Consider the following 25713-nt stretch of genomic DNA (forward strand, 5'->3'; position numbering starts at 1 on the left):
TTACACCTCTGGAGAATCCATATAACCTTATGTATTATGAACACAAATCTGTGTTTGGTGGTAAAAGACTAGGTAAAATATGTTATAGATTTTTTTTAAGTTTTGCTATATAATTTCAATAAATGTAGCATTAAAATTAATTTCTTTAAAATTCTATATGTTAATGAAATATATTTGTGCTTTCTATTTAGAGATAGTTTCTGAGCTCAATCATAGTGTTCTCGGATTGGGACTGGACACATTAGAAGAGCAAGAGGAAAAAGAACAATTTTTTGCCAGACTTGAGAAAGGCTTAACATCGTCCATTGATTATTCAAGGTTAAATAAGGAATTGGATTCTAATGACTCCATACATTTTAAAGCTTTACATAGGTAATGTAAATACAATATAAACAAATCATTAAATAATTTTTGTGTCTTTCTATATTTTTATAAAGCTAGTATATGCATGTAATTAAAGGGGTACACATAACAGGCAAAATTCAAATCTTATTTTTAATTCTATTTTCTGTTCATTATTTTGATCAGGGTGATTGTGTTTATGAGTGGGTAGAATATGATTGGTATATGTATTGATTGGAATATGTTTGTATTTGAGCCTCTAGATATCTAAAATTTCATGCATGATATACTTTTGAGGTGAACAGCATATTGCTGAATAGACCTAACCAGGAAGGTAATTTATTAAGTCATCTTCTACAGATAAAGTGAGTCCAGGTAGCTATTAGAAACTCAGGGGAGGGGCTTCCTTGGTGGTCCAGTAGTTAAGACTCTATGCTTCCAACTGCAGGGGACACAGGTTTGATCCCTGTTTGGGAAGCTAAGATCCTGCATGCTGTGTGGTACGGCCAAAATTTTTAAACAGGAACCAGGGAACAAAGATCTGGTTTGTGTCCTACCTTTGTGTATGGTTCACCCTAAAGATTATCAGGAAGCCTCGTTTATCCTGGAAATTCTACTAGTTTACTGAGCTGGTGCCTTGTGCATGCCATAGACCTTTGGCATTCTTGAGATTTGTGAGACCTGATATCTTTAATATCCTCAGTTTTAAGTTTTCCATCTAATTTTGAAAATTATAAATGGAAGTCAGGTTACAAGTTTAAGATTTTAAGAACACCAAACTACAATTAAATTGAGGGTTAGGAAACTCATACCCTCTGGTCATTAGAGTGCCTGGTCTCCTCAGGATGCTTAGTTTCTTACAGACAGTGGATAAAGCAGTGACTGTCAGTAGTAGAGTCTGAGATGTTTACCCTACTTGCAAACTAAACTGTGGTTTTATGGATGCTGACAATTGACAAGGATTCTTGGGTCAGAAACAAAATGACTTTCTCTTGACAAAAGCAGGACCCAAGTGCCATGTTGAATTGCCTCAGTTTCCCTTGTCCCACAAGGCTCATGGGGTCCATGATGGCTGTCCACCCATGTAGTGGGTTGCTTTACGGGAGAGGGTCCTGAGTTTGAGGACTCTATTGCTTTTTTAATAAGTAGAAACAAGCCTGCTTTGATGGCAGAAATACTGCCTGTCTTTCAGAGTTGATCACTGCAACTCTTGAGAAGTGACCTAGGAAGGAGGGGCTGTGCCTTATGTTCTTGGCTTACCCAGCAAGAACATGCAGGGACCCTGATGGTCCATGGTGATTGCCTGTCTTAACAGTGACAACACAGAGTAAGCATACACAGGTTTGCTGGCCACAAGTTTTTGTCCCTTTGGAATATTTCTTAACTGTTTCCTTGTTCTTAACAATGTTCCTAGAGATCTCTTCAAGAGAGACTAGAGGTCTCTTCAAGAAAATTAGAGATACCAAGGGAATATTTCATGCAAGGATGGGCTCAATAAAGGACAGAAATGGTATGGATCTAACAGAAGCAGAAGATATTAAGAAGATGTGGCAAAAATACACAGAAGAACTGTACAAAAAAATCTTCACGACCCAGATAATCACGATGGTGTGATCTCTCACCTAGAGCCAGAATCCTGGAATGCAAAGTCAAGTGGGCCTTAGGAAGCATCACTACAAACAAAGCTAGTGAAAGTGATGGAATTCTAGTTGAGCTATTTCAAATCCCAAAAGATGATGCTGTGAAAGTGCTGCACTCAATATGCCAGCAAATTTGGAAAATATAGCAGTGGCCACAGGACTGGAAAAGATCAGTTTTCATTCAAGTCCCAAAGAAAGGCAATGCAAAAGAATACTCAAACTACCACACAGTTGCACTCATCTCATACACTAGCAAAGTAATGCTCAAAATTCTCCAAGCCAGACTTCAGCAATACATGAACCATGAACTTCCAGGTATTCAAGCTGGATTTAGAAAAGGCAGAGGAACCAGAGATCAAATTGCCAACATCCGCTGGATCACGGAAAAAGCAAGAGTTCCAGAACAGCATCTACTTCTGCTTTATTGACTATGGAAATTCTGAAAGAGATGGGCATACCAGACCACCTGATCTGCCTCTTGTGAAATCTGTATGCAGGTCAAGAAGCAACAGTTAGAACTGGACATGGAGCAACAGACTGGTTCTAAATCGGGAAAGGAGTACATCAAGGCTGTATATTGTCACCCTGCTTATTTAACTTATATGTAGATTACATCATGAGAAACGCTGGGCTGGATGAAGCACAAGCTGGAATCAAGATTGCCGGGAGAAATATCAATAACCTCAGACATGCAGATGACACCACTGTTATGGCAGAAAAACTAAAGAAAAAACTAAAGAGCCTCTTGATGAAAGTGAAAGAAGAGAGTGAAAAGGTTGGCTTAAAGCTCAACATTCAGAAAACTAAGATCATGGCATCCGGTCCCATCACTTCATGGGAAATAGATGGGGAAACAGTGGCAGCCTTTATTTTTGGGGACTCTAAAATGACACAGATGGTGACTGCAGCCATGAAATTAAAAGACGCTTACTCCTTGGAAGAAAAGTTATGACAAACCTAGATAGCATATTAAAAACCAGAGACATCACTTTGCCAACAAAGGTCTGTCTAGTCAAGGCTATGGTTTTTTTCAGTAGTCATGTATGGATGTGAGAGTTGGACTATAAAGAAAGCTGAGTGCTGAAGAATTGATGCTTTTGAAATGAAGTGTTGGAGAAGATCCAACCAGTCCATCCTAAAGGAAATCAGTCCTGAACATTCACTGGAAGGACTGATATTGAAGCTGAAACTCCAGTACTTTGGCCACATGATGCGAAGAGCTGACTCATTTGAAAAGACCCTGATGCTAGGAAAGATTGAAGGCAGGAGGAGAAGGGGACGACAGAGGATGAGATGGCATCACCAACTCAATGGACATGAGTTTGAGTAAGCTCTAGGAGTTGGTGATGGATAGGGAGGCCTGGCATGCTGCAGTCCATGGGGTCACATAGAGTCGGACACGACTGAGCGACTGAACTGAACTGAATAATGTTTGTAATTATGATACTTCTACTCGAGAACAGCCTAGTCAGAATACAGTGAAGTATTGTATATATGGGATTTGCTGCTAATGTCATTAGAGTCTACAGTTTCTTGTGCCTCCTAATGATCTCACTAAAGACTTGGTTAGTGGACTGAAAAAGGTAGAACTGATTCTTTGGTTTGAAAAAAACACAGTATGTGAACTAATACATCCAGTATAGTTAAAACACCTTGCTGAGTGTTTATTGGTTTAAGGCTGTTACTCAGCTTCCATTTTAGGATGAAATTGCTTATTAGCATGGAAATGCTGACTCTGGGAGTTTTTTTTCTGGCTTCCACATACACTTGACTGGTTCTTGCAGCTTGTGGGCTATTCCTAATCTGTAGTGTAGAAAGTCTGTCTGGGCCCTGAGAAATACAAGGCACACATTTATGTATAAAATTGTATATATTTGTGTATAAAGTGAAGAAATTTGGCATTTTCTGCCCCCCCCCCTTAATATTTCTTCAGTGGCTACAGTTAGTTTCAGGCTTGTAAGAGCCTTCATTTTTAAAACATTGCCTTCATAGTTTCCAGATTTTTAGCTTTTGCTAGAACAAGAGTACTTAAGAAGAAATACATAATGTTAAGAGATTTAAAAAAAAATATTCACAAAAGATTGCGTGGAAATATATTATTAATGTGTGATATTAAATATTTTCTAGTAATCAAGCTAATATGGATCTAACTGAAGATAAACATGAGCATGAATCGAAACATGAAGAACTGACAGGTAATTTCATTGGTTTTAAAATTTACACTATTTGAAAAGATAATATAGCTTTTAATAAAGACATTGATAAGAGAGGGCTTCCCTTGTGGCTCAGCTGGTAAGAAATCCGCCTGCAATGCAGGACGCCTGGGTTCGATCCCTGGCTTGGGAAGATCCCCTGAGAGGGAAATGGCAACCTACTCCGGTATTCTTGCCTGGAGAATTCCATGGAAGAGGAGCCTTGTGGGCTACAATCCATGGGGTCGCAGAGTCAGAGACAACTGAGCGACTTTCATTTTCACTTGATAATACAATTTTATTTTTAATTATTTTTCTCTTAACTTGGAAAGAGCTTGAACAGGTAGAGTGAGTTTCCTGTGTCACAAACAGAGCTACTAAGAAATGGTTATAAGAGAAGGACTGTTTTGTTTGTTGGGAGTGGGTAGTGGACCTATTGGGAAGACAGAAAAAGGAATTTTTGTCCTAAGGCCCGGGAAATGTGTACAGCCAGGACGAATACCTCCAAAGCATGGTTAGGGAGATACATTTTTTTCTGTCTTTTGACTTTAAATGTGTCTGTGTTTTAATATTTTAAATGGTTTTCTTTTGGTAGTGTATAGCTGAGTTTTGGTTTTATATCCAGTCAGACAATCTCAGACTTTTAGTTGAAATGTTTCTACCCTTTGCAGAAAGATATTCATTGGTATGGTTATTTACTGTTTTGCCATTTGTTTCTTTCCATCTTTTTGTTGTTATTGCTTTTGTGGTACATTTTATTGGGTTGAGTATTCATAGCATTCCATCTTAACCCTTCTTATGGCTTGTTAGTTGTACTTCTTAGCTGTATTTTTTTAATAGTTACCTTACGATTCACACTGTGCCTGTGCATCTTTACTTCACTAGAGCTTACTTTAACATAACATTATGCCACTTTATATGAATTTTAACAGTAGTAAACTTCCCCCAGCCTTTTTGCCATTTTTGGCATATATTTTTCTTCTACATCTCTTAAAAACCCCACAGTAGAGCAGTATTAGTTGTTGAGGCAGTCTGAGCGCAGGTTGGAAAAGAATTTCCAGACATAGAGCATTTCAGAAGGGAGTGAATTTATTAAGAAAAAAGAGCAGAAATGAAGTGGGTACAGCAAGCACAGTGGGCCAACAGACGGAGGAGTCAACAGTTTTTGTGGGTTAATAGCCAATTTTTAAAGCCTTAAGGCAGAATTCTTGCTGGATAGTTGGCATTAGGTGATGGATTGGGGCGCTGTAGGCTGCTTTCTGGAATGGGCATCTTTGTGTAATTGGGAGTCAGGAAGCTTGATAGTGATTATCAGAGTGCTTTTGGCAAGGTTACAAAGGGGTTCAGTCAGCTTTGAAGGTGTCCTTCTGTGGTGCAAGGTTTTGCACCTGTGGCCTTCAGGAAGGACTCAACATTATTATTGCTTTTAACAGACTATTATAAATCTTATACATAATATAAAAGTCTATATTTATACTTATTCACATAGTTACCATTCCCAGTGAATTTTTTTCCTTTTTATTTTGAAATGAATCTTTAAAATTTATTTTTAAATTAAGTTACAATTAACATATATAACTTATTAGATCAGGTGTACATCATGATTCAATATCTGTATACATTGTGAAATGTTCACCATAATAAGCCTAGTTAGCATCTGTCACCTTCAATTCAGTTCAGTCGCACAGTCGTGACTGACTCTTTGCAAGCCCATGGACTACAGTACGTCAGGCTTCCCTGTCCATCACCAACTCCTGGAGCTTACTCAAACTCATGTCCATTTAGTCAGTGATGCCATCCAACCATCTCATCCTCTGTTGTCCCCTTCTCCCACCTTCAACCTTTCCCAGTATCAGGATCTTTTCCAGTGAGTCAGTTCTTCACATCAGGTGGCCAAAGTATTGGAGTTTCAGCTTCAACATCAGTCCTTCCAGTGAATGTTCAGGACTGATTTCCTTTAGGATGGACTGCTTGGATCTCCTTGCAGCCCAAGGGACTCTCAAAGTCTTCTCAAACACCACAGTTCAAAAGCATCAATTCTTTGGTGCTCAGCTTTCTTTATAGTCCAGATCTCACATCCTTACATGACTATTGGAAAAACCAAAGCTTTGACTAGACAGTCCTTTGTTGGCAAAGTAATGTCTTTGCTTTTTAATGTGCTGTCTAGGTTGGTCACAACTTTCCTTCCAAGGAATAAACGTCTTTTAATTTCATGGCTGCAGTCACCATCTGCAGTGATTTTGGAACTCCAAAAAATAAAGTCTCACTTTTTCGAATTGTTTCCCAATCTGTTTGCCATGAAGTGATGGGCCCAGATACCATGATCTTAGTTTTCTGAATGTTGGGTTTTAAGCCAACTTTTTCACTCTCCTCTTTCACTTTCATCAAGGGGCTCTTTAGTTCTTCACCTTCTGCCATAAGGGTGGTGTCATCTACATATCTGAGGTTATTGATACTTCTCCTGGCAATCTTGATTCCAGCTTGTGCTTCATCCAGCCCAGCATTTCTCATGATGTACTCTGCATAGATGTTAAATAAGCAGGGTGACAGTATACAGCCTTGATGTACTCCTTTCCCAATTTGGAACCAGTCTGTTGTTCCGTATCCAGTTCTAGCTGTTGCTTCTTGACCTGCATACAGATTTCTCAAGAGGCAGGTCAGGTGGTCTGGTATTCCTATCTCTTTGAGAATTTTCCACAGTTTGTTGTGATCTACACAGTCAAAGGCTTTGGCATAGTGAATAAAACAGAAGTAGATGTTTTTCTGGAACTCTTGCTTTTTTGATGATCCAGTGGATGTTGGCAATTTGATCTCTGATTCCTCTGCCTTTTCTAAATCCAGCTTGAACATCTGGAAGTTCATGGTTCATGTATTGCTGAAGTCTGGCTTGCAGAATTTTGAGCATTACTTTGCTAGTGTGTGAGATGAGTGCAATTGTGCAGTAGTTTGACCATTCTTTGGCATTGCGTTTTTTGGGGATTGGAATGAAAACAGATTTTTTCCAGTCCTATGGCCACTGCTGAGTTTTCCAAATTTGCTGGCATATTGAGTGCAGCACTTTCACAGCATCATCTTTTAGGATTTGAAATAGCTCAACTGGAATTCCATCCTCTCTACTAGCGTTGTTCATGGTGAGGCTTCCTAGGCCTACTTGACTTCGCATTCCAGGGTGTCTGACTCTAGGTGAGTGATCACACCATCGTGGTTATCTGGGTCATGAAGATCTTTTTTGTGTAGTTCTTTTGTGTATTCTTGCCACTTCTTCTTAATATCTTCTACTTCTGTTAGGCCCATACTATTTCTGTCCTTTATTGAGCCCATCTTTGCATGAAATGTTCTGTGGTATTTCTAATTTTCTTGAAAAGATTGCTAGTCTTTCCCATTCTATTGTTTTCCTCCATTTCTTTGCATTGATCACTGAGGAAGTGATCTTATCTCTCCATGCTATTCTTTGGAACTCTGCATTAAAATGGGCATATTTTCCTTTTCTCCTTTTCCTTTCGCTTCTCTTCTTTTCACAGCTATCTGTAAAACCGCATCAGGCAACCATTTTGCATTTCTTTTTCTTGGGGATGGTCTTGATCACTGCCTCCTGTACAATATCATGAACCTCCGTCCATAGTTCTTCAGGCATTCTGTCTATCAGATCTAATCCCTTGAATCTTTTATCACTTCTGCTGTATAATCGTAAAGGATTTGATTTAGATCATACCTGAATGGTCTAGTGGTTTTCCTTACGTTCTTCAATTTAAGTCTGAATTTGGCATTAAGGAGTTCATGATCTGAGCCACAGTCAGCTCCTGGTCTTGTTTTTGCTGACTGTGTGGAGCTTCTTCATCTTTGGCTGCAAAGAATGTAATCAATCTGATTTCATTATTGACCATCTGGTGATGTCCATATGGTCTTCTCTTGTGTTGTTGGAAGAGGGTGTTTGCTATGACCAATGCGTTCTCTTGGCAAAACTCTATTAGCCTTTGTCACCTTCTGTCACCTTACATAATTGCAAAAAATTATTTTTTCTTGTGATGAGAAGTTTTAAGATCTGTTCTCTTAGCAGCTTTCAAATAGTTGTGATCGACTATTATTCTGAGTTTCTATCTAGTGGTATTTTTCTTCAGCATGTAAAACCTCCCTAGCTTTTCTTATAGTGCAGGTCTACTAGGAATAAATTCTCTCAAGTGTTGTTTCTGAAAGTATATTTTGCCTTTGTTTTTGAAGAACAGTTTTGCTTGATACAAAATTGTAGGTAATTTATTTTCTTTGAGCACTTTAATGATTTCCTTCTGTTGTCCTCTGAAATTTCTCATGAGAAGTCATCTCATGAGTGATTATGTGACTTTGTGTATATAGTGTCTTTTCCCTCTGTTTGAAAATTTTTCTCTTTAGTCCAGTTTTGTGGCAGTTTGGTTAGGATGATCTTGGTGTGCTTTTCTTAGGTTTATCCTGTTTGGAGCTGGTTGAGCATTAATTGATCTGTTAATTTATGGTTTCCATCAAAATAAATGTTTGTGCCATTAATTTTTCAAAATCGTGTCTGGCTTCCCTTGCTTTCTGATCCTAATTGCAAATATGTTAGAAAGTTAAATTTTGTCCCATAGGTCAAAAGACTATCATTTTTTAAAGCTTTTTTCCTCTCAGCTTTAGTTTTATTGCTAGGTTTTCAAGTTCATTAATATTTTTTCTTCTTTAGTCTCTTGTTATTCATTGTTTTTTAACTCTAGAAGTTTCTTTTGGATCTTTCTTTTTTCATTTCTTTTAGTATATTTCTTCATGTTCTTTGTTTTCAAGTCCTCAACACTGAGTGTATTCGGCGATCCCGGTATTTGTTTATTTCTGGGTCTCTTCTAGGTGTGGTGACTTTCTCCTCCTTGTAATTCTAGTAAATTTTTAATCGAGTGTTGAATATGTTGTAGATTTTTACATTGTTGAAATGAATTTTGAATTTCATTTTCTTCTTTTCAACAGTGTTGAGGTTTGTTCTGGCTGAAAGGTTGATCTTTTCAAGGCTTTTCTTCTGCTTTGTTAGGGGAAGTCCAGAGTAGCCTTACTTCAGCAGAGTTTGACACTGCTGCTGAGACATAGCCCTCTTGATATTTTCACTGGATGCCCCTACTGAACAACAAAGATTTTTTCCACTCGAGCTGGTTAGAGCTTCAAAATCACTTTTCCCTGTGCAAAATATGGAAATTGTCCAACTTCCAACATCCCACTTGTTCTTTGGTCAAACTACACTTAAATGATTCAGTCTGCAGGAGAGACTCAAGGGGGCCCCCTGTAGATTTCTAGGGCTTTGTTTCTGAAAGTTGCTCAGTGGAATCCAACTCTTGGCAACCCCATGGACTATAGAGTCCATGGAATTCTCCAGGCCAGAATAGTGGAGTAGGTAGCCATTCCCTTCTCCAGGGAATCTTTGCAACCCAGGGATCAAACCCAGGTCCCCTGCATTGCTGGCAGACTCTTTACCAGCGCAGCTTCCTTCCTTTATCACTTGCCTGCAGCTTACCTTGTCTTTTCAGTACTCTTATCTCTGTTTTCTGAACACAGTAAGACTGTCCTGATCTCCCTGATCCTGCTTGGCACTCCAGGACGTATGTACCCTTTAGTAAATGTAGACTCAGCTCACTTATTTATCTTTCTTAAGAATCATATTTTTGCACTGCTGATTGTCGAATATCTGAAAATATTAGTTTCATATACTTTATGCATTTTATGCATTATTTTGGAGTAGGAAATAACAACCCTCTCAAGTATTCCTGAAAATTACTTAGATAGAAGAGCCTGGTGGGTTACAGTCCGTGGTATCACAAAGAGTATGCATGTACTCATTATTTACAAAGTCCTTGAAATCTAAAATGGTACAGGTGAAAATCCTCTAGATTCTATCATACTTGAAATTTATCAGCCAAATATTCTAACAGAGAAGGAAAATATATCTCCAAAATGTATCTTTTAGATCAAGAGTTGTTTGCTTATTTTCTGTTTATGCAAATTATATTTTCAAAGTTACAGATATGGAGTATATTAGTAGAAATCCTTCATGTTGAATGTGCAATGTCTTCTAGTCAAACAGATTAGAAGTGTAAAAACTGTTGTTATTGTTCAGTCACTCAGTCATGTCCTGCTCTTTAAGACCCCATGGACTTAGTATGCCAGGCTTCCCTATACTTCAGCATCTCCCAGAACTTGCTCAAACTCATGTCCATTGTGTTGGTGATACCATGCAGTCATCTTGTCTTCTGTCATCCCCTTCTCCTGCCTTCAGTCTTTCCCAGCTTTAGGGTCTTTTCTAATGAGTCAGCTTTTCACATCAGGTGGCCAAAGTATTGGAGTTTCAGCTTCAACATCAGTCCTTCCAATGAATATTCAGGACTGATTTCCTTTAGGATGGGCTGGTTTGATCTCCATGCAGTCCAAGGGACTGTCAAGACTCTTCTCCAACACCACAGTTCAAAAGCATCAGTTCTTTGACGCTAAGCCTTGTTTATGGTCCAGCTCTCACATCCATACGTGACTGCTGGGAAAACCACAGCTTTGACTATGGACCTTTGTTGGCAAAGTAATGTCTGTACTTTTAATATGCTGTCTAGGTTTGTCATAGCTTTTCTTCCAAGGAGCAAGCGTCTTTTAATTTTATGGCTGCAGTCACCACCTGCAGTAATTTTGCAGCCCAAGAAAATAAAATAAAAATTAATATTCTCATTGTTTTCCAAACAGTGTGAAAGAGCTGGTGGATATTATTATCTCTCATATTTCTCATATGAGAACCACCTTCTCAACTGGGTTTTATTCTTCCATTTTTATATGAACTTAATTTCCCTTGGTGTTTCTTTTAGAAATTGCTGATTCGTTGTTTTCCTTCCTTTTATTTCTTGTCTGTCTTACTTATCTCTGTGTCTACCAATGGCATTTCCTTCTTGCTTCAAACCTAATTTATTTGTAACAAAATTCCTGAGATTGGTCTTGTATATGTTAGTAATATTAGCATACAGACTATTCCGTTACTAAGTGCCAACAAAATGTAGTTCTGAAAAATGCACATTAGATTAGTACATTTCTTAAATAATATTTGGCTTTATTAACTTTTAATTCAGATTAAGTATAACACAAGCTATAATACTAACAAAGATAAATTATTACTGCTCAACATAATGGCTAAGACTAACATACAGTGCATATTATATAACACTAACTCTTAATCTTCTCAGCAATCTCTGAAATAAATACTGTTCCTACTTTATAGCTGGGAAACATGAGGCAAAGAGTTTGTGACTTGCTTTTGGTTCTACAACTGAAAAATAGTAGAATCAGAAGTTGAATACAAGTCTTCCGGTTCTGGTCACGCTACAAGCACTATGCCACAGTATCTGAACTGTTTTTTGTTCTGCTTCTTTGAGGTGACACAAACACTACATCCTCTTCCATTGATTGTAGAAAGTTCCCGAATCCCAAGTAGTTGTTTAAGTTCATGTCATACTCTTCTGAAGGACTTCCCTGTAGTTCAAATGGTAAAGAAGCTGCCTGCAGTGCAGGAAACCTGGGTTCAATCCCTGGGTCAGGAAGATCCTCTGGAGAAGGGGATGGCAATTCACTCCAGTATTCTTGCTTGGAGAATCCCATAGACAGAGAAGCCTGCAGGGCTACAGTTCATGGGGTGGCAAAGAGTTGGACATGACTGAGCGACTAACACTTACTTACTATACACTCCTATATGTCTTCCCTCCTTGTTCATCATCTTACTTAAGTAAGACTAATTCCTGAGGTACTTAAAATTCAGTGATTCCCACTAGAATATGAGAATGTTAATCATCTGATATTGGTCCTAGCATCTAGAATTTAATACAAGGTAATTTCTCTGTAACTGTTATGTGAATTAAATTATGTCTACTGATACTATAAAATTCCAGGCAGAGTTCTTTTTCCGATAGAAGAGAAATAGAGGTGAGCTTCTCAGCCTCAGAATATAGATACTGTTGTAACTAACCAACCAGCCTAGTTTATCTACCTAAGTCACAATACCCATGTTCTTCTACCCTTGTATACCTGTGAACTGAAATGGAGATATTTCTGTAGGTAGATCTCACTGGGAACATCTCTGTTTAACTTACTCATTTTCAGACTTCCATTGTTAATCTGCATTCAAGGAGAAGACTGAAAGATGGTCATTCCAGAACCAGACTCTCAAACCTCATGCAGTCTCCGCCCATCAGGCCATCCTATCTCTGAACGTGATCTAATTTTTGAAATACAAATAAAATTATGAATGGTCAGTTCTATTCTGAAAAGGTCATTCTTGTTCTGCAGCCCACAAATCTCACTCAGTCCTTCAATTGGAGGGCTATAGACAACCAATTAAAAATTGATGATGAGATCCTGGCCAGACAGTTTCTGCCCATCTTCATCATAAGAAGCCTGATAGCATCATGTTAACTGGATAGACATTTGCCTTCTGCTGCAGAGTCATTGAGATAATAATTTGGGACTTGAGCTGAGAGATGCCTAGGATTGGGAAACAGTGAAGGTCATTAAGGCTAGTGTTTTCCTAAGGGAGGTGTCAGAGATAAAGCTTTCATAAGTACTGCTTAAGGATAACAGTAGAAATAACTGTAAAGACTAAAAAAATCAACAAGTAAAATCCAACCTTTGGTAAGCAAGTCTAGATTTTTCAAAATGCTGCCTTTTAGAAGTAAGCAATTTGAGATTTTTATCTTTAAAAATTAAGTAACTGCAGTTTGTATTAGAAGTATATAATATTTTGAACACCTCTAGAAAATTTTAGTTTGAAAATAATATAAAATAAAACTAATAACTACTTGAAAGTACAAAAAAAAAGCCCACCCAAGTCTTAAGAATTGAATTCTCATCAATCTTTTCCCCAAAATAGTGTGCTCTTAAAGATATCCTCATGTTAACATTTAAGTAAATTACTCTTATGCAGACTTCTTTTGGAAATCAACAGTCTTTTCCTGGGAATTTGACTTTTTTGACTATGATTCTTGTGTTTTTTAAAAAACTATTTTCTTCAGAAAATTATAGTGATGATTTTGAAGATGAGGAGGATATTGATGCACCTTTGACTCTTAAGGGAGAGACTAAGTCCAAAGAAGATTCCCAATCAGAAAAAACAAATGTACCCAAACAGGTATGTATCAGTTATATATTTGACAATTTGGAAACTTCTTTCATTACCTTAGCTGACTACTGACTGTTGTTCTAAAAAGAGCTCAAAATAAAGTTCTTTATAGTCTTGCTCACTGTTGTAAAGTTATAAGTCTCTTAATACTCAGACACTTTCTGAACTCAGGATGTCAATTTTAATCTTAATGAAATACATGGCAGTAGATGGTTTTCTGAAAGATTTATTTTGGGAAATTTCTTTAAACTTTGAAAATTGAAAATTTCATTAAAATCTCAAATCTTAATTTTTAAACAGGTGTATTAAACTGTACTTTTCTTTGGTTGGTCTTGTCCTTATGAGACATTCCGTCCCTAGTATTTATGCCAATAGTGATGTTACTGTCTGAAACTTATTGGGCTAAGATTGTAAATTAAATTAATATTGTTAATTGTCAATTAAATTATTCAGTTCACATTCAGGGATATTGTACTCTAATTCTCTCGTTTCTCAGTTTTTACCAAGACATGCCAGATAGAACTTATCCTTGAAGCTACCTAAGAGTAGACAGTTGCTGTTATAAACTAGTGATGTTATCTTGGATTTTGATAAAGAGGGTAATTTCTCAGCAAGGTAGATGAACAGATGACATCAGGTACTTTAAACAGGCTCATAAAGGCCTAAATTAATTGCTGGTAATCACCAAGGTTCTGAAGAGACTTGTAGAAGTTCTCTCACTGCTACATTTGTCTAGTCTTATAGAATTGTCAGTGAATGAGCATGATGAAAGAAATCCAGAAAGCGTATTTCTTGAGCTTTTCATAATGGGGTAAAGTGCTGGCTTTCAAGTTCTCTTACTCTTTGCAGTGTAGTCATTTCATATAAGTTCAATTTCAAATCATATAATGTTCGTTTTTTTTAATTTAGGAAGAAGAAAAAACTGGCATGCTGGCTAATGGTAAATATTATCTGTATTCATAAATTTTTGTAGACAGTTGGTCTGTTCAGATCTATATCTAATTCTGAATAAATTACTGTCTGTTTTTAAATAATTTCTGATGAATTAAAATTTACAGATTTTCCCAATATGTTTTTTATGCTTATCTTAAATTCTTCCTGTTGTATTTAAGGATATATGTTTTTTAAAAACCTTGGACCAAATGCCTTTATGGATAAATTTTACCAAACATTCAAAGATTATTAATGTTAATCTTCCTTAAACTCTTCCTAAAAAAAAACAGAAAAAGAGGGAATTTTTTCAAACTCATTAAGTAAAACCCAGCATCACCTTGATACGAAAGCTAGACAAATATTCCTCAAGAAGACTACAGATAAGCAATTATATTTGCAGTGACATCAAAAAGAATACAAACTTAGGGATAAATTTTATTAAGGAGGTAAATTATGCCTAGAACTATAAAACATCGGAAAGAAATTGAACACTAAAATAAATAGAAAAATATTCTGTGCTCATAGATTAAAAGAATTACTACTGTTAAAATGTCCATACTATCCAAAGTGATCTACAGATTCAGTGAAATTCCTATCAAATTCCAGTGACATTTTTCACAGAAAAAAAAAAATTCTAAAGTTTTTATGAAACCACAAAGGACTTCACATAACCAAAGCAAGCTTGAGAAGGAGCAAAGCATGGAGGCGTCACACTCCCTGACTTCAAAATGTATTACAAAACTATAGTAACCAAGACAGCATGGTACTGGTATAAAAACAGACATAATACCAATGAAACAAAAATCCATGCACCTGTAGTCACCTGGTCTTCAACAAGGGTGCCAAGAATATCAAATGAGGACAGATGGTCTCTTCAATACTTCATGTTTAGAAAACTAGATGTCCACATGCAGAAGAATGAAATTGGATCCTTATCTCATATCACATATGAAAGTCGACTCAAAATGGATCAAAGATTTAAGTATAAGATCAGAAACTGCTTAAATGAAAAGAAAAACATAGGAATATAGCTGCTTGATGTTATACTGGGCAATAATCTTTTGGATATGACCCCCAAATCACAAGCAAGAAAAGTAAAATAGCTAAATGGGATTGAATTAAACTAAAAAAGCTTCTACATACATAGCAAAGGAAAACAGCAGAGTGAAAAGGCAGCTTATAAAGTAGGGCAAAATATTTATGAACTATATGTTTGGTAAAGGATTAATACCCACAATATACAGAAAACTCACATAACTCGGTAACAATAACAACAAAAATTAAAAGTGAGCAGAGGACCCAAATAGACATTTCTCAAGATATGCAGCTGGACAAACAAGTGTATGAAAAATTACTAAACTTTACTAATTATCAGGGAAATGCAGATCAAAACCATAATGAGATGTCACCTCACACTTGTTAGATGATTATTATCAAAAAGAGGCAAAATAAGTTTTGGCAAGGATATAGAGAAAAGAGAACTTCAGTACACTATTGGTAGGGATATAAATTGGTGCAGCCGTTATGGAAAGCAGGATAGAGGTTCCTGAAAAAAAATTAAAAGTGGAACTACCTTATAATAATTCAGAATCCCACTTCTGGATATATAACTGGAAGAGATATCTGTACGCCCATATTTGTGTGTGTGCTCAGTTGCCAAGTCGTGTACAACTCTTTGTGACCCCATGAATTGTAGCCCACCATGAACCTCTGTCGATGGGATTTTTCCAAGTAAGAATACTAGGGTGGGTTGCCCTTTCTTCTCCAAGGGATCTTCCTGACCCAAGGATCGAACCTACTGGGTCTACTGGATTGGCAGGCAGATTCTTTACCCTGAGCCACCTAGGAAGCCCCATTGTCATGTTTATTGCGGGATTATTCACAATAGATGAGGTATGGATAGAACTTAAATGTCCATCAAAAGATGAACAGGCAAAGAAAATGTAGCATATATAGCTTAAAAAAAAAAAAGGAAATCCTGCCATTTGCAACAAAATGGATATATGTGGAGATATCGCAGTAAGGGAAATAAGCAGATGAAGAAAGATGCATACTGTTTATCCTCACTTATATGTGGAATCTAAAAATGTCAATATCCTAGAAACAGAGTAGAATGATGGTTACCAGGGGCTCGGTTTGGGGCATATGGAGGTTGGTTAAGGGGTACAAGTAAGTTATGGATATGTGATGTGCAACAGCGTGACTGAGATTAATGTATACTTGAAACGCGCTCAGCAGGGAGATCACATACACAAAAATGGGTACATGGATATGTTAATTAGCTTGATTTTGTTGATTATTTTATAGTTTCTGTTCAGTTCAGTTGCTCAGTTGTGTCTGACTCTCTGCAACCCCATGAACCCCAGCACGCCAGGCCTCCCTGTCCATCACCAACTCCTGGAGTTTACCCAAACTCATGTCCAGTGAGTCAGTGATGCCATCCAACCATCTCATCTTCTGTCGTCCCCTTCTCCTCCCGCCTTCAATCTTTCCCAGCGTCAGGGTCTTTTCGAATGAGTCAGCTCTTCACATCAGATGGCCAAAGTATTGGAGTTTCAGCTTCAACATCAGTCCTTCCAGTGAACACCCAGGACTGATCTCCTTTAGGATGGACTGGTTGGATTTTATAGTGTATATGTTTATCAAATCAAGTCATAGATCTCAAATATGATTTTTAATCAGCACTATGTGTCAATAAAATTAAGAGAAAAAGGGTTTTTTTGTTTGTTATTTTCCTCTTTTCCTCAGCCCTTTGCCTTTTACATATAAAGATACATTAGACCTGTATTTAAGCATAGATGAGTTTTGATGTAAGCCTACTCTGTTGTATATAAGAAGAAAATCATTCTTGTTCTAGGTACATAGTTATATATTCTTTATATGTAAACATTTATCTTTGTTTTTATACAGATTTCATATGATTTAAGTATCTTGTTAATAGAACCATATAAGCTTATTTATATTCCTAATATTTTTCTTTTATGTTATTCCAGTAGTGCTGCTTGATTCATTAGACTCTGTTGCAGAAGTCAACCTTGATGAACAGGATAGAACAAAAACTAAGCCAAAGGCTGTGTCAGATATGACTGATAATGAAATGATAGGAACAGGTAAGAATGAGAAACTATAGCTAGTCTCTAAACATGTAATATTTTGTGACTAATTGACTTCATTTCTGGGGAAAATATATATGATATATAATAATATATGTAATAACTATCAATAAAATTTTACATTTTTATTGAAGTATGTTAGATTTATAAAGTGTTGGTTTCAGGAGTGATTCAGTTATATATCTGTGTGTATGTAGACATATATACTCACGTGTGTATATTTTTTAGATTCTTTTCCGTTATACGTTATTACAAGATGTTGAATATAGTTTTCCTGTGCTCTACAGTAGGTCCTTACTGTTTATCTGTTTTGTATGTAGTAGTGTGTATTTGTTAATCCCAAACTCCTAGTTTATTCCTCCCTTAGTCACCAGAAGTTTGTTTTCTGTGTCTGTGGGTCTGTTTCTGTTTTATAAATAAGTTCATTTGTCTCATTTTTTTAGATTCTGCATATAAGTGCTATCATACAGTGTTTATCTCTTTCTGACTTACTTCACTTAGTATGATAATCTCTAAATTCATTTATGCTGCTTCAAATGACATTATTTCATTATTTTTCATGGCTGAGTAGTATTTTCGTGCACATGCACGTACGTGTGTGTGTATACATCACATCTTCTTTATCCAGTCCTCTATTGATAGACACCTAGGTTGCTTTCATGTTTTGAGTCTTGTAAATAGTGCTGCTATGAATATTGGAGTGCATGTATATTTTTGAGTTAGAGTGTTCATCTTTTCTGGATATACGCCCAGGAGTTGGGATTGCTGGATCATATGGTAACTCTATTTTTAGTTTTTTCAGTTCAGTTCAGTTCAGTGGCTAAGTCGTGTCCGACTCTTTGCAACCCCATGAATCGCAGTATGCCAGGCCTCCTTGTCCATCGCCAACTCCTGGAGTTCACTCAAACTCATGTCCATTGAGTTGGTGATGCCATCCTGCCATCTCATCCTCTGTCATCCCCTTTTCCTCCTGCCCCCAATCCCTCCCAGCATCAGAGTCTTTTCCAGTGAGTCAACTCTTCGTATAAGGTAGCCAAAGTACTGGAGTTTCAGCTTTAGCATCATTCCTTCCAAAGAACACCCAGGGCTGATCTCCTGTAGAATGGACTGGTTGGATCTCCTTGCAGTCCAAGGGACTCTCAAGAGTCTTCTCCAACACCATGGTTCAAAAGCATCAATTCTTCAGCACTCAGCTTTCTTCACAGTCCAACTCTCACATCCATACATGACCACTGGAAAAACCATAGCCTTGACTAGACGGACCTTTGTTGGCAAAGTAATGTCTCTGCTTTTCAATATGCTATCTAGGTTGGTCATAACTTTCCTTCCAAGGAGTAAGCGTAGGCAACCTCTGTGCTGATCTCCATAGTGGCTGCAGCAGCTTACGTTCCCACCAACTATGTAGGAGGGTTCCCTTTTCTGTACACTCTCTCCATCATTTATTATTTGTAAACTTTTTCATGATGGTCATTCTTTTTCATGATGGTGTGGTGATATTACATTATAGTTTTGACTTGGGCATTTCTCTAATAGCAATATTGAGCATCTCTTCATGTGCCTTTTGGCTATCTGTATGACTTCTTTGGAGAAATGGCTGTTTACATCTTCTGTTCGTTTTTGATTGTGGTTTTTTCTTTTTTTTTCTATTGATCTGTTTGTACATTTTGGAAATTAAGCCCTTGTCAGTTGCATCCTTTGCAAATATTTTCTCCCTTTCTGTAGATTTATGGTTTCATTTTGTTATATGTAAACAAAATGTTTACATTTGTTTATTTTGCGTAAAAACCTTATAAGTTTGATTTGGTTCCACTTGCTTATTTTTGCTTTTATTTCTTTTGCCTTATAAGAAAACATTGATGCAATTTATATTAGAGAATGTTTTGCCTACATTCTTTTCCATGAGTTTTATGGTGTCATATCTTATATTTTAAGTCAAGCCATTTTGAGTTTATTTTTGTGTGTGGTGTGAGGGTGTGTTCTAATCTCATTGATTTGCATGAGACCAACCAGCTTTCCTAACACCACTTGTTGACGAGACTATTTTTTTTCTCTATTATATAGTCTTTCCTTTGTTGAAAATTAATTGACCACAGGTGTGGGGGGTTATTTCTGGGCTCTCTATTCTGTTCCACTTATCCATGGGTCTGTTTTTATGCCAGTACCATGCTGTTTTGATTACCATAGATTAATAGTATTGTCTGAAGTCTGAAAGGTGTGCCTTCTACTTTTTTTTTTTCCCTCACAGATTTGTTTTAGCAATTCTGGGTCTGTTGTGGTTCCATATAAATTTTAGGATTATTTGTTCTAGTTCTGTGAAAAATGTCATGGGTAATTTGATAGGGATCACATTAAATCTGTAAGTTGCTTTGAGTAGTATGGCTATTTTAACAATATTGTTTCTTCCAATCCAAGAGTATGGAGTAGCTTTCCATTTCTTTAAATCATTTTTAATTTCCTTCATCAATATTTTATAGTTCTCAGCAAGTAAATCTTTTAGCTCCTTGGTTAGGTTTATTCCTAGGTATTTATTACATGCATTATTGAAAGGGATTTTTTTTTTCCTTTTCTGATACTTCATGTTAGTATAAAGAAATGCAACAGAGTTCTGCAACCTTGTATCCTGCTACCTTGCTGAATTCATTTATTATTTCTAATAGTTTTTGTGTGGAGTCTTTAGGGTTTTCTATATAGAGTATCATGTCATCTGCATATAATGACAGTTTTACCTCTTCCCTTCCAGTTTGGATCCCTCTGTTTCTTTTTCTTGTTTCATTGCTGTGACTCAGACTTCCAAAATATGTCAAATAGAAGAGGTGAGAGAGCATCCTGGTCTTATTCCATATTTCAGTGGGAAGGCTTCCAGCTTTTCACTCTCGAGTACTATGTTGGCTGTGGGTTTGTCATAAATAGCTTTTACTGTGTTGATTTATGTTCTCTCTATACTCACCATGGTGAGAGTTTTGATCATTAGTTAATCTTCAATTTCATCAGATGCTTTTTCTGCATCTGTTGAGATTGTCATGTGGTTTGTCTTTTCTTCAGTTGGTGTGGTGTATGTATCACATTGATTGATTTGTATATGTTGAACCATCCTTGTGACCTTGGGAGGATCCAACTTGATCACGGTGTTTGATCCTTTTTATGTACTGTTGGATTCTGTTTGCTAATACTTTGTTGAGGATTTTTGCATCTGTATTCATCAGAGATATTGGCCTGTAATTTTATTTTTTGGTAATGTCTTTGTCTGATTTTGAATCAAGGTAATGGTGGCTTCACAGAATGACTGTGGGAGATTTCCCTCATCTTCAGTCTTTTAGAAGATCTTGAGAAGAATCAGTATAAATTCTTTCTTATATCTTTGTTAGAATTCCCCAGTGAAGGCATCCAATCTGGACTTTTGTTTGTAGGGAGTGTGTTTTTTTTTCATTACAGATTCTATTTCACTTCTAGTATTTGGTCTGTTCACATTATCTGTTTATTCTTGATTCAGTTTTGGTAGGCTGTATCAACAATAAAATTTTCAATCTCACATTTTCTACCTTTTTTTTAACAAGTTAAATAGTCTGAACTTGCTAGTGGTGACCCTTTATGCCAATAACCTGAGTAAAGTGTGTTTTAAAAGAAATTCTTGTTAATAAGTGCTGTTGATACAAAGTATGGTACTGAGATGAATATTAAATAATTTTCTGTGCCCCTCCCCAATTCTGTTAAATTTGCTATATGTAGGAGAAGTGAGACTTTGTTTTTGTGCTTTTCCATAGTTCCTTCTGGGTAGGAAAAAGCTAGATCACATCCTGAAATTCTGAAATGTGTAGGACCATCTAGACTTGACTAAAAGTTGTAGAGACCTTTAAGATAGTACCTTTTCAAACTTTCTTAAAACAGTGGAACTGTTACCTGCCTCCCAAATGGAATCTTAGGTAGTACTCTCTATATAGATACAAAATGTATTTTATCAGTATAAATATAAATGTTTACATTTGTGACATTTACTTAAAAAGGTAGTGAGAACAGTAATGGTCTTTTGAAATTTTAAAAATTAAATATTGCAGATACTTGTTACATTCTTATATCGTCAAATTTCCAGTATGTTTGTATATTTTTATTGTATAATATAAAAATATTTTTGGTTTACCACATAAACAAGTGCAAATGGGATATTTTCAGCTTGCTTTTGCAAGTCTTAGGTGACCAATATGGTCAACTAAGTCAACCCAGACACTAGTCAAAAAAAGAGCAATAGAAATCGTAAATCACTAGCCAACTCTGACCATCTGCTTGCATTTTGATTTTACTTTTTATTTCTTTATGGCAATATAATATACTTTTTTATGGCAGTATAATATACTTGTAGAATTCATGTATCATCATAGTGCAGTTTGATGAATTTTTAAGTACTGAACACATTCATGTAACCGGTCACCAGATCAAAAAACAAAGCATAATCAAAACCTCAAAGTTCACTCGCATCTCTTATTTCTAGTCATTGCCGTTCTAAGAATCACCACTGTCTTGTTTCATTTACTTCCATTTTAAAATGTGAATATAACAGTTAAGTGTGAATATAACAGTTACAAAGTTAAAACAACCACAAAAAATTGCAACAGAAGTTTTCCATCAAAACATTACTGGTTTACTTGTTATTAGCTGACTGAATATTCTGCCCTGATGGAAGCATGTGCTGGGCACATGTTCCTCAGTCTTACAACTGTTTTTATTTAAATATTTGTCATATGTGCTCTGATAGTCTGCTTGCACTGTTTTCAGTAAGTAGATATGGATACTTTTAAAAGACAAGTGTAGAGCTACAGCTTTTCTAATCAGTGATACATTATAGGTGGTTCATTTATATACAGGATGGCCAGAGAAACTTTTTTCTAAGATATGCATGAAAACAAAGCCAGAGGAAAGAGTTATCACTCTGCTCTTCATATTTTAAAATGAAAATTCAAACATCTGTGGAACCTATGGTTTTCTCTGAATGAAAATCAGAGCAGTTTGAAAACCTCTCCTGTACATTATAATAAAACTCAGAAATAAAAAACATATCGCTGGAAATAGAAACTCTAATATGATCTCGGAAATTATATAAAATTAAAATTTTTTGGTCTTATTTCTTAAATATTTTTGATTCTGAAATAATTTGGTGAATCAGTTACTAGAAGAGTAAAGAGTATGACATTACTGTCTTTGGTCTTGGATTCATATTTCCAGCCTTGCCAGTTACCAGCTGGGTGACAATGGACAATTAGTACCTCAAAGCCTGTTTCCTCTTCTTTAAAATGACATCATTTGATGATCAATTGAGATTATGTGTAGTGCCTAGCATACTGTTACAGTTCAATGAGAAGTAGCAGCTCTGTGGTTCTTATCACTTTTTATTTCACTACTGTTAATAGTCAAATTATAATAAAGAACCTGAAGGCATAAATACCTTTTGGCTATGAAGTATAAAATTTACCTAGTATTTACAAAAGTACACTGGAAAATTTCAAATCAGAGTCTGAGCTTGGATTAAGAACTGAAAGTATCAGCGGCTTCCTTTGTTTACCATGTGTCTTCAGCCATAAGCAGGCTCAGTTTAGGTGATACAGTGTCAAAGATTTTTATCTCTTTTTTTTTTGATAATACTGTTCATGAAACTTGTGCTTTACTGTCTTAAAAAGGTTGGTAACTATAAAATGATGGTCAGATCTAGCCTTTTGCTTGTTTTCATTTGTCTCAAGGGCAGGGACCATTTTGTGCCATGGTTGCATGCCTGGAGCAGTCACAGGAGGACAGTGTTGTTTCACAACCAGACCCCTGCCTCTGCCCAATAGGTTCTGACACTTCTCTGCCTCTTAAATTGGAAAATATAGTGGGTTTTTGACTTGTGGTAATATATAAAATACATGCAAGAAGTCAGCCCTTTTCTCTCTATAAAATGCATAAAAAGATTTTAACATAGAAAGGACCTGAGAAAATTTTGAAGAGATAATAGCTGAAAACGTCCCAAACATGGGAAAGGAAATAGTCAGCCAAGTTCAGGAAGCACAGAGGAGTCCCAGGCAAGATAAACCCAAGGAGAAACATACCAAGACACATAGTAATCAAACTAATATAAATTAAAGACAGGTAAATTATTAAAAGCAACAAGGGAAAAATGACAAATAACATACCAGGGAACTCCCATTAGGCTATCAACCAATTCCTCAACAGAAACTCTACAAGCCAGAAGGGAATGGCATGATATATTTAAAGTGATGAAAGGGAAGAACCTACAACCAAGAATACCCAGCAAGACTCCTTCGGGTTTGATGGAGAAATCAAAAGCTTTCCAGATAAGTACAAGTTAAGAGAATTCAGCACCACCAAACCAGCTTTACAACAAATGCTAAAGGAACTTCTTTAGGCAGGAAACACAAGAGAAGGAAGAGACCTATGGAAAGTAAATCCAAAACAATTAAGAAAACGGTAATAGGATCATACATATCAATAGCTACCTTAAATGTCAATAGATTAAATGCACCAACTAAAAAACATAGACTGACTGGGTGGATGAAAACATGTGCATGTATGCACTTCCACTTACCACATCACTCTGCTTGACACACCCCTATTGTATGTAATTATTTTATTTTATTAAGTTGATCATGTTCCTATTATGGTTGCATTTATAATTATCTTTTATATTTTGTTTGGCCATTGACTGTGAAAACTGATAAATATCTTTTACTCTTATGATTATGTAACTATTACTTAATATCATTGTATCATGATTGGTCAACAGAAAAATAATAGAACTCTTTATCACCAAAAATAGGATCTAATAGAAAAACCTGTAATCACTTTTTAAAATCCAGATGCATATCAGAATGATCTTGAAATTTTTTGAAAAATACAAATGCTCAAGTATTACTCTTTTTCTCCAGAGTTCCAGATATGTTTCTGATGAGCAGTCATGTTTAAAAACATGATGATCTTTTACTTTTATCTAGTGTGTTTCACTTTGTCTATTTCATATTCAGTGCTCCCTTTTCATTTAGTTTATGTTCTCCAATTTCTCCATCTCTTCTTTTCTTTTTTTGATGTTCTTTCTCAAGGCTTTATCAAGTATAGTAGAAAAGCTTTTGTATACATATATATAAATACATATATATATTTTAGAAAACTTACGAATTTTTGCCTAACTAAAAAGTTTATGACATTTTGATTCCACTTGTTTGACTTAGTATGGATAGAATGTTAGATTTCTAATTAAAGGGCTTCCCTGGTGGCTCAGACAGTAAAGAATCTGCCTGCAGTGTGGAAGACCTGGGTTCAATCCCTGGGTTGGGAAGATCCCCAGTATTCTTGCCTGGAGAATCTCCCAGGACAGAGGAGCGTGGCAGGCAACAGTCCATGGGGTCGTAAAGACAGAGACTGGTGGTCTACAGTCCATGGGGTCACAAAAAGTCTAAAAAATAGATAATGCAATAAGCAACAGAAGTTTACTGTATAACACAGGAACTATGGTGAATATCTTGTAATAATCTATGATGGAAAATAATTTCAAAAATAATATATGTGTGTTTGTATAACTGAATCACCTTGCTGTGCATCTGAAACATTGTAAGTCAACTGTACTTCAACAAAATATATATATATTAAAAAAAGGTCAACAACTATGAAATTATTTTTAATATCAGTTGGATTAATGATTCAAATTAGGAGACAGGTACCTTTCCCTTGCTCTGTTTTCTGAGCAGCATCTAATGCTTCTCTGCCATTTCTAATTTTTAACTTTTAGGTAATTTGCTTTTCCACATGTTTGCTCAGCTGTTAGTTTAAGCCAAAACCTCTTCTTCCTGGCGCCTCATGCCTGTTAAATTAGGTATGCACATTCAGTACTGTGATGCTGTTTCCCATTGGGATCATTTCTTTCATGCATACTCAGCAGATACTTAGGCATCCAGGTATTTCTCTAGAGGAGGAAAAATGTCTTCTGCCTTTTTCATTTCTTCATAAAATTAATTCTCTTCTCCCTTTGAGTCTGATAGATGGTTTGGAGGGGAAATTAGGCTTATTTTAGCAGGCAAGATTGTTTTCCTCAAGTCCTGCTGAACATCCCTGGCACTTAACTGTTAGTGATTCCAAACTGGTGGTATCCCCCACTTTTTAAATGTATTTATCTCTTTATTTATTCTGCTGCACTGGGTCTTAGTTGCAGCCTGTGGGATCTTCTGTGGTGGCGTACGGATTTTCTGGCTGTGGTGCACAGGCTCTGGAGCATGCAGGCTCCAGTAGTTAGAGCACTCAGGTTCTCTGGTTGTGGCACATGGACTTGGTTGCCCTGCAGCATGTGGGATCTTAGTTCCCCGACCAGGAATCAGACCTGCATCCCT

The 25713-nt window shown here is 36.4% G+C and overlaps 1 protein-coding gene across 2 annotated transcripts in view; it reads left to right on the plus strand.

The window, feature by feature from the left end:
• Positions 1 to 25713, plus strand: part of CEP162 (centrosomal protein 162) — a 93695-nt gene that overhangs the window by 15842 nt on the left and 52140 nt on the right. For both annotated transcript variants that reach the window (XM_027551461.1, XM_027551462.1), the window contains exons 5-9: positions 192 to 372; positions 4110 to 4177; positions 13198 to 13313; positions 14214 to 14244; positions 17231 to 17347. In XM_027551461.1, coding sequence (XP_027407262.1) covers positions 192 to 372; positions 4110 to 4177; positions 13198 to 13313; positions 14214 to 14244; positions 17231 to 17347 — 513 coding nt within the window. The remainder of the gene's footprint in view (positions 1 to 191; positions 373 to 4109; positions 4178 to 13197; positions 13314 to 14213; positions 14245 to 17230; positions 17348 to 25713) is intronic.

This window comes from Bos indicus x Bos taurus, chromosome 9 (assembly GCF_003369695.1).
Source record: "Bos indicus x Bos taurus breed Angus x Brahman F1 hybrid chromosome 9, Bos_hybrid_MaternalHap_v2.0, whole genome shotgun sequence".
NCBI lineage: Eukaryota > Metazoa > Chordata > Mammalia > Artiodactyla > Bovidae > Bos > Bos indicus x Bos taurus.